Raw genomic sequence first — 10,016 nt, 5'->3', positions numbered from 1 at the left:
CCCCCCCCCCCCCCCCATTTATAAGTGCGGGCATGCTAATACACAAGATGTGGCAGTGCTTTAAAGCGACTCTCAGAGCTGTTTTAATTAAAGCGCTGCCCCCCACAGAGCATGTGTAAAAATGCCCTCCATTGTGAGGAATGAGAAAAAGGTGCCTATTTTAATGTGCATTAGTTAAAGCGTATTTTTGTGACACTTTAATGTGCATTAAAACAAGCTGATGTGCATTAAAACACATTTATAGATGTGCCCACTGTGTTTAAATGTAGTACTTTAGGAACTAGTAGGATCTAGTAGTATGTAAAGTTTCAGATTTATCCCCACCTTTCTCTAGGAGTTTCAGAGGAATAGTATAGAGTGAACAAATTTCTCAGCTTAAACAAGTGACATTTTTATGATGTGTGGATGAACTGTTTTATTGTTTACTTTCACTCATCTTCTTCATATTTGCATCCTAAGAAATGGCACTGAAGGTTGACTCTGCTTGACTCTGTTATTCCTTTCTGTCTCTCTGTTGCATGAAGATAATCTCTATTTGAGTTTTAAAATTTGTTATGAAAGCAAATCAGGTTGCTACTCTGACAGACATTTCTGTGTAATGACATTTTTTCATGACTCTTAGTTCCTTGTTCTTGCAGTTCTATCTTCCTTTTGTTTCCAATGCAAGTAGACAATTTGTCACTGGATATGGGCTAATGCCAGAGAATAGGATAGGAAAGAATTGGTCAATATAACGTTTGAGCTGTATTTCACTATTTGTTCTTTGCTGTTGGTTGTTAATAAGTTGTTGCACAAACATGAGAAAGCAATGTAGTAGGTCACCGTTCATTTTAGTTCCATGATTATGAATCATAGTTAAAGTTGTAAGTATGTTACTTTTCAACCCTATTTTTTTCTTGCTCTATTTCCTTCCACTATACTTAAAGCTAGAATAGTTTAGATTAACCTGATAATTGTCATAAGCATTTTGAAAGCAAAGGAGATTTTATCTGCAAAATGTGAATAAAAATGGCAAAAGTATTGATTTTTTTTTATTCTATTAAATAGAAAGAATCTTATTGACTTTAGTTATAGAAGGATTGGGCTCCTGATTTTGATGCACAGAAAAAGTTACTTTTCAATTAGAGCTGTCAGTTACCATTCAATTAATATACCAAGGATGCAATAAATGTACCAAGGATGCAGCTATTTATACATTAGCATAAATACATGGGGGAAAAAAAACAGTTAAAGGAAGATAAGTAAATAATCAAATATTACACCCATTCAGAGCATCTATAACCCATGTACACATGGCAAAATATCACACTGAAGAATCCAAAAAGAACCTTAACTCTGTCCTGTGTTCCTGCCCAGAATCTTACAGCCACAGTCCTGACCACATACCTCTTAAACTCAACACTGTAGCCCACATTTAAAATAAGGGCTACAAAATCTCATCAACCACCCCAGCCATGCCTCATGGAGTCAATCGCGATCGGACTTGTAGCTTGTCTGCCTCTCATGGGGCAGACACCCCCAACTCATTGTCTTAAACTCCACATAAAGAACACTGATACTTCTCTTTAAAAGCAAGACTAGGCAATTCCATTTAATTCAGCTAGTCATTTAATAATAGAAATAGCTTAATGTTTTAGCTGTTTAAAATTTCCCTAAATTATTGCCTTCTTTATTCGCAGGATGTCCCATGCGAATGAAATGTGGTGTTATCATTGGAAATGGAAGCTTCAGAACTTTCTGTACTTGTTTACTACATACATTATATGGATGCAGCAGTCAGGTAAGGTAGCAAACTGCCCTCTCTTTCAAATAAAATATGTACATTCCCAGTGAGTAAGGTATATACTTATGTATGATTATATTACATTCACTTTAATATTCAGATTACAGTGATCCACTATAATTATTAGCTGAATTTTTTTTACATTATGTTTTGCTTTGTATTACTGTTAAGTTTCCCCTTAACTGCTTTTGAAATAGCATTTCAGTCATTTCTTCTACCTATTGGAAACATTATTTCTGAGTTATTTGCTTGCCTCATTTCTTTTTGCTTTCTAAGTGCTTGTATGTCTTCTGAATATTTTTTTTCCATTTAGTTTTATGGTCTCTATGGAAATAACATAAATGCTTTTAATATTTTACAATCAGTTTTCCAAGCCTCTGTGTGTGTGTGTGTGTGTGTGTGTGTTTATGTATACACGCGTGCACAAAATATTTAATGACTTTCACATCATGAAAAGATATTATTAAAACTGAAAATTAAATGAAATATTATTAAGAATGTTAAACAGTTAACAATAGGGGTGTAGTGATAGAGATTTTGGGGGCCGATACTGATAGCCGATTTTTTAAGGAGGCATATTGGCCGATAGTGATCTGATTTCTGATATATAGCCCTACAGCTTGAAGAGCTGTGTCCAGCTGTTAAGTCTGTTGTGATGGAAGGGGAGGGAGGAGGGAAGGGGCTTGGGGGGCAGATCAAGGTCCCTGCAGTGAGGGAGGAGTTGGGCTGGGGCAGGTGCTGCCCAGCTGAGGCGGAGCAGGTCACGGGACAGAGCTGCAGCTTGTCTGTAGGGTGTGGGGGGGTGGCTTCTGTTGATGCGTGCACCCCGAGATGGCACGGGGTGGCATGCCTTCAGATCTGTGTGGGGTGGGCTGCAGCTGCATGCTGGGGCTGCATTGGGCTCTTCCCAGCGGGACTGGGCCAGGCTGTGCTTGGGGCAGGTGGTAGCAGTGCTGGGAGGGGGGTTACAGCCACCCCAAAGTTCACTGTAGCCCCCCCACAGTTCCCCATCCCAGTGCCGCTGTTGTCCACCCTGAGCACAGCCAAGGCCCAATGTGCCCCACACACACATACACACCAGGAAGAGCCCAGTGCAGCCCCAGCCCCAACCTGCAGTGGCACCCCACCCTGCCCATGCCCCACACAGATCCAGAGGCACAGCGCCCCCCCTTCCATCCTGGGGCATGTGCAGTGATGGGAGCTTCCCCCCTTGTGATCCCTGGACAAGCTGTACCTACAGCTAGGCAGCACCTGGCCTAGTCTCAGTCCCATTCCCTCCCTCACCACAGGGACCTTGATCTTCCCCCCCGTGCCCCTTCCCTACCCCCTCTGCTTCCACCACAACAGACTCACCAGCTGCATGCAGCTGTCCCAAGCTGCCAGGCTGTGCTCCTCACTACCTATGTGCTGCACTGTGGCTGTGCACAAGCACAGACATTTATCAGCCAAATTATCGGCACGTGCACCTCCTGAGCATGGCAGTGCACCCCCTACAAAAAGGCGCCGCAGATAGGGCGCCTGCAGGCAGTTGCCACTTGCCACCCTCCTGCTGACACCACCAGTGGCATCTGCGGGCAGTCAGCAATCCCCGCTGGCCACTGATGACGGTGGCGGTGGTGCCTGTGGGTTGTCACTGACCCCTGGTCGGCAGTTGCCACCCCCGGCCCCCGTTGCTGCTGACAGTGCTGGCGGTGTCTGCAGGAGCTCCCTGCTCACCACTGCCACCACACTCCTGCTGCTGCCATGCCCCCCGCCAGCCGCTGGGGGCACAGGTCATTCATGATTGGTCACATCAGGGCAATTTCCAATACAGTCAATTTTCCTTATATCGGTGCCAATCTGATATTGGACTGATATATTGGTGCACCTCGAGTTAACAGAATGTTAAATGTTATGCGGGCAATTTGAATGATAAAAAAAATCTTCAGAAATCCATTTGTATGTAGAATTATCCGATACTGTCCAGGGAATGTAATTAAAAACTTAGCATTTTTTGGTGTGTATTAACCCTTGAGCGTAGAATGTTGTAGTATATTGAGATTGTTTTCTGTAAGAAAATGAACTAGAGATTTGATTTACTAAATTATCTTTTCCTATCCACTAGAGTACAAAGTATTTTAGGAGTTCCAGCTGCCTTGCTGGAAAAATCTCTGGAGTTCACCCTACAGTTCTTGAGAATAAGAAAATGTTGAAGTAGATGGTAGTGTCTAGGTAATTTTGTATCAAATGAACCCTTTTTCTTCTTACTGACTTCTCATTGGAAAGAGCAAACAAAATCTTCAGAATATAGACAGATATTCTGTTTTCTTAATGAAAAATAGAATCTACATTTTGAGCTAGTGTCTCAGTTGTGGTTGACTAATGCTGAGATCTTTGCATCATCCTCAACCATTCTCAGCCACTAGTCCTTCATGTAAAATAAGTTAACTGAGGCTGTTTTAATCTGCACACTGCTAGAGGTTCTTATGCTGGTTATTCTAGGATGTGGTGACACAAAGATGTCCCTGCTGGTTTAAGGGAGCTACATCAAAGCCAAAACAGTGGTTCTGCATATCTTCAAATTTCATTCTTTGCAAGTTGCTATATGTTAGTAACCAGCTACTAACAGTAGGGCTGCTCTGTGCATGTAGAATGGCAAAACTAGCCAAAATTTACCAGATAATATTAGGTGTTTAATAAAAGACATGATCTGATACTTGTTGACTCTATAACACTAGGAGAGTTTAGGAGGTTTTAGAATGGTCTGGGCCTGATTCTTCACAGCCTTGAGCAAAAATAGGTCTAGTGATGAGTTACCACATAGGCGGGTAGATGGAATAGACAACTATGTTTGCTAAGCTGTGAATACATCGCAAGTAGACTTTGTTGTTAACACTCCATTGAAATGAAAATGAGACATTTATACTTTGAGTGATGCATTGCTTCAGCATATCTATCTGTAAACCCTTGGGTTTTCATTTTGTAAGATGCCCTGGCAACTCACACTCATGTGTCTTTTTCATGAACATTAAGACATAAATTATAAACTACAGCTGCAAAACGTACTGCCTTTGTACTTTTTAAAAGAGCAAGGCAGACTAAGCAGGAAACACCAGTCCTTCTAGTGTGGTAAAGGTTATCTTTGTGTCACATTTTTCTTAGAAAGGAAGTCAAAGAGTTTGGAGTCTTAGGGCATCAATAATTTTGCTGGCAGCTTAAATATTACTGAAGATACAATATAAATATGATAAAATCTGACATTCAGGTAGGCTTCACTTGTGTGTTATAACCTCAGAAAGCTAGTGGGGGTTTTTTAACTTTGCCTAGCAGACATTATAGGGATGAGAAAGATGAAAACCATTAGATGCACTTATAAATTATCTACAGGACCATTCATCAAGAAAAAAAATAATAATTTATACTCTGACATGGAGAAGTTGCAAGCATAATTTTACAGTGGGAGTTTAACCAGCATAAAAAGTACAGCATGAGGCCTGCTTTCTTAAAAACATCTCAAGGAAGGAATTACATATCAGCAAACCTAGGAGAGCAGCAGAATTGTCTCCAAGTAGAGTGTTTATTCAGAATTTTCTGTGATGTGTCAGCAGCCATTTAAGGTGAACAGCTTCCTTTGGTGAATTAGCCAGTTAAATATGACAAGATAGAAAGGCAAGTAAAATAATCTAGCAGTTCTCAAAATTTTTAGACTCAAGACACCCCTTGTTCGACTCAAGGTACCTTTTCAGAAAATGCTAGCTCTTACTTTTCAGTTATTTTTTGACTAGAGAAAACTAATAGAACGATTTTTTCTGTTGCAAGGAACTCAGAAAGACCACCACAGGTCAGAATGTTTTTAACACTATGAACTTCTATTTGAAATATCTGAGTTTATCTTGTGAATCGTGGTTGCGCATATAGTGTTAACAGTGTTATCAGTATCATTATGTACCACCCCATGGCATCCTTGAAGGGATCTCAAGGCACCCCAGAGTGCTGTGATACCCAGCTTGAGAATCACTAACTTAGTGTATTACCCACATGTAGGCCTGGTCAAAAGCTCATAGAAGGCAGTGGAAAGACTCCAGTTGATTTCATAATTCTTTGATTCAGGCCCTTTAAGAATATGAGCCAGATTCTCAGCTGGTATAAACTGTCTTAGTTCCACTACTTTGTAACTATGACAGTTTACATTAGTGGGGAATCTGTCACCATGTTTTTACAACTGGGATGAACAACAGTATATTTCCATTTCTATTATACTATGCAAGGCTGTCGGTTTAAAATAATCAAATAAAAGTGTATTGTTCTGTAATAAGGACAGTTGGTTAACTTTCTTTGAAAAATTAATAAGATTTATTTAAAAATGGGGGGGAAAAAAGAAGCAACCAACAGCATTCATGGGCAACAGCTAAGAAGCTCAAAATTTACATTAAAAAAAATTAGAAGGCATAAAAATGCACTTTTAAAGTAAGAATGATCTTAAGAATAATGTCCAGCTAGGCTTTGATGTTGATATAGAAGTATTGTGCCCTCAACCTAATGTAACACCTAATTTTTCAGTATTCAGTGGCTGTGTCTACATGAGACACTGACTGCGCAGTAGCCCAGTACTCCTGAGCAGTAGTGTTACTTGTCAACAACTGTGACGTGATGCTAGTGTGCAGGCTACTGCACAATAGCATCAAGAAAAATATGTTTATTGGCGCTATTGCATAGAACTCGGGTTAATGCACAATCATTTAGTACTTGTTAGTACTTGTTCTTTATTACAGATCAGAACGTTATCTTAAAAATTTTACCCTGTCTAATATTCACAACCTTGAATACAGCTCAAGATTAATTTTACACAGTATGTGGAAAAACACTTCCAACATTAAACCAAAGATAAATGTCCACAGAAGTCAATTAGTGTTACAATTGTTTTATACTATATCCACTACTACTGATGTCAGGAAAACTGCTGAGCATGAAGCTGAAATCACAGTCATTCTATTGTATGGTCTGTACTGAATCCTACAGCCGTCCTTCTGTTGACTTCATCTGGCATTTTGAGTAATCCCCAAGTGCTTTTTGAAGCAAGATGTCATATGGTATTACAAGTAGTTGTCAGTAATCCAAATAGTGGAATCCTGCCTTGAAGGTTACTTTTTTCTCTTCAAAGTGAATATTTAAAACGAAGATTTATGTTACTGCTTTGTTATTCCTCAAGGGAAGGAAAAAGGAGCAGGGGGAATCTAGAAGGTCTTTCTTTCCCATTACATGAATGCAGAATGTGGCAAGGGAAGAGTCGGGAAATGGGTCTACAGGAGTTAGGAGATAGGTCAGGGAAATAGAGGAGCCACCAACGTGTAAACTGGCCGAGTGCTCAGCTCAGTTATGGAAAGTAGGAGCCAGGTCTGTCATATTTGGGATATCAGGATGAGTACAGATAAAGGTTGGATTTGGATGCCCCCTTATTCATGGATGTGAGCAGGTCAAGGAGTATATGTCATCCAATGTCTAGGAGCCAAGTGGGAGTCATTTGGAGGTAAGAGAACAAGGCAGGAGGCAAGCAGGACCATGTGTACTAACAGGGAAAGCAGTCTCATGCCACTACTGTGAAAACTGATTCAGTTTTATCTACAGCATGCCTTTCGTGCTTACACAACTCAGGAAGCATGTATTTGCCACTGCCTGGCCCAAACAAGGGCCAAAGATCCTATCACCGAGTGAGAGGTGAAATAACTGCAAGCAGATTTTCTTATCTTTCTTCTGCCTGCTGTGTGTATGCTGAGGATTGAAGTGCCAAGGCATTATTCAAATCACTCAGTGTAATCCTAGGTATAAGGCTGAAAGGCAGGAAACATTTTTATAACATTATTACTGATACTTTGCGAAATTCTCTCATGGCATCACTGGGGTGGGGATGGGTGTGTAAGCATTGTTATGGATATTATGTGTATCTGAAAATGGCGTGCATGCTCATGAGTCACACACATTTTTGAGTACTTCAAAAAGTTGTGAAACCTAAGAAGTTTTAAAGAACAGTTTGTTTTCCTCCTGGCTAAAGAAAGGGTATCTAGTCTTTTAACTCCTTTACCTACCTTCTGTGCGTGTGTGCGTGTGTGTGTGTGTGTGTGTGTGTGTGTGAGGGAACTTGAGATATAAGAACAAAAGAAACTGAATTCTAATCTAATAATCCTAAAACCCTTTCATTTTCTCCTTTTCCCCACCAGTTTCCTTTATATTAATTTAATGTAATCAAAAGCAATTTCAAAATAAACAGTGAATGCTGTATTTGTTTAGCATCCAGATTTCTGCTGGTTTGAGGCAAGCCCAGAGAACTTTTATAATAATCATTGTTTTAGAGGAAAGATCCAAGTTGCCTCTTTTGCATATTTCTGACTTCACAAGTAGCTATATCCCTAATCTAACTTCGCAGCTAGCTTCACAATATGGAAGTAAACAACTGCTGGATTGAGTTGTGCAGGAATCTTTCAGTCATTACTTCTCTTAATTTTTTTCAACTAGAAATTTTTTGACCATGCTGTTTATTATCTGCCTTGAAGTGTTTTGAGTCATTAGCCATAACAATATTATCATAAAAGCTTGGTGTCCCTTCCCCTCACCCATGTTTGATATGCAGCTGTCACCAGATAGTAGGATGTAGTCAAACACCACTGAAAATTATCAGTTGACTAGAAATTGGCAGCACCTGGTCTGTGGTGCCTTCTAATTCTTTTGTTTCTTTGCACTTGCAGAAATAAGGTTTTTCTATAAATAAACCAAGAGATGAAAGCATCAGTCAGGAAGGGTAGTAATATTTTTGAAGCACCTGCTGAAAATTGTACTCTTGAATAAAGGTCATCTGTTAATTCTATGAAATATGGTTCAAGGAACCTTTATGTGTGTATATAAGGGAGGGAGAGAGACAAGGGCCACACTACCTCCTATAAAATAATTTGCCCAATTTAAATGAATAGTAATAAAAGAGAATGTAATAACTATCAGGGTATCTCCCTACTGTGCACAACTGCTGCTAAACTAATTCCTCTTATAGGTGCAAGAAATTGTGGGAAATTCTTGAACCAGTGTGTGTTCAATAAAGATAGACTGACTTGTGATAAGATATTTTCAATGAGATTATTGCTGGAAAAGAAATTGGAAGTTGTGAAAGATGTGCATATAGTTTACACAGACTCCATCAAAGCTTATGCTAGTATTAGAAAAATGTCACTATTGTCAATCATGGTGCGGTTTCGAATTCTCTGCAAAATGGTGAACCTTACTAAGATGTGTATGGCAAGCTCTGCCTAGTAAAAGGCGAAATGGAAATTGCACAAAAGAATACAGAGATCATAGGGTCAGAAGTCCAAGAGGGTGATCTTACTATTAATGTCAGCAAGACTAAGTACATGATCCCATCCAGATATAAATATCAAGGTCATAGGAAGATAAGGATAGGGAATGAGAATGTGGAAAAGTCAGAAAAAAAAATATTTAGGAACAATAAATATTTATCTCCAGTGGAAGAGAAAGAAAATGATTAGGGATCTGAGGCACATGACTTATGAGGAGAGGCTGAAGGAACTGGATTTATTTAGTCTGGAGAAGAGAAGACTGAAGGGAGATTTAATAGCAGCCTTCAACTACCTGAAGGGTGGTTCCAAAGGGGATAGAGCTAGATTGTTCTTAATGGTGGCAGATGACAGAACGAGAATCAATGGTCTCAAGTTGCAGCAACAGAAATTTACGTTAGATATTAGCAGTGACTTTCTCCCTAGGAGGGTAGTAAAGCACTGGAACAGGTTACCCAGAGAGGTTGTGGAATCTCTATCCTTGGAGGTTTTTAAGACCCAGCTAGACAAGCCCTGGCTGGATTGATTTAGTTGGGGATGGTCCTGTTTTGAGCAGGCGGTTGGACTAGATGACCTCCTGAGGTCCCTTCCAGACCTAATTTTCTATGATTCTGTAGTTCTAATAATCACTGATGACAGTCAGATAACCAAAGAAATCAGGGCAAGGATTTACAATGCTAAAGTATGTCTGAGCCTGAATGTAAAAAAATGGGATCAAGGAAATTTCAAGAAACCTTTAAATCCAACTTTATAGTAAAATTATTCAACCTGGATTTTTATACAGATGTAGATCCTAGACACTGACAAGGGCAATTGGAAAAAGACTGCAAGTGTTTGAAAACAAAATGCTATAGAAAATATTTGGTAAAATACAAGAAAATGGAGTATGGAGGAGAAGACATAATCAAGAGCTTGTG

General features: G+C 39.7%; 1 protein-coding gene across 4 annotated transcripts in view; it reads left to right on the top strand.

Moving 5' to 3' along the window:
• ADGRG6 (adhesion G protein-coupled receptor G6) overlaps positions 1–10,016 on the top strand; it is a 204,163-nt gene that overhangs the window by 5,566 nt on the left and 188,581 nt on the right. For all 4 annotated transcript variants that reach the window (XM_019527071.1, XM_019527073.1, XM_019527070.1 and 1 more), the window contains exon 2: positions 1,680–1,780. In XM_019527071.1, coding sequence (XP_019382616.1) covers positions 1,681–1,780 — 100 coding nt within the window. In that variant the 5' untranslated portion in view covers position 1,680. The remainder of the gene's footprint in view (positions 1–1,679; positions 1,781–10,016) is intronic.

Source organism: Gavialis gangeticus, unplaced genomic scaffold (assembly GCF_001723915.1).
Source record: "Gavialis gangeticus isolate Ggan-Ray unplaced genomic scaffold, GavGan_comp1, whole genome shotgun sequence".
In the NCBI taxonomy this organism is placed as follows: Eukaryota; Metazoa; Chordata; order Crocodylia; family Gavialidae; genus Gavialis; species Gavialis gangeticus.
Note: the sequence above shows the minus strand (reverse complement) of the source record. Positions and strands in the feature narration are given on the sequence as shown.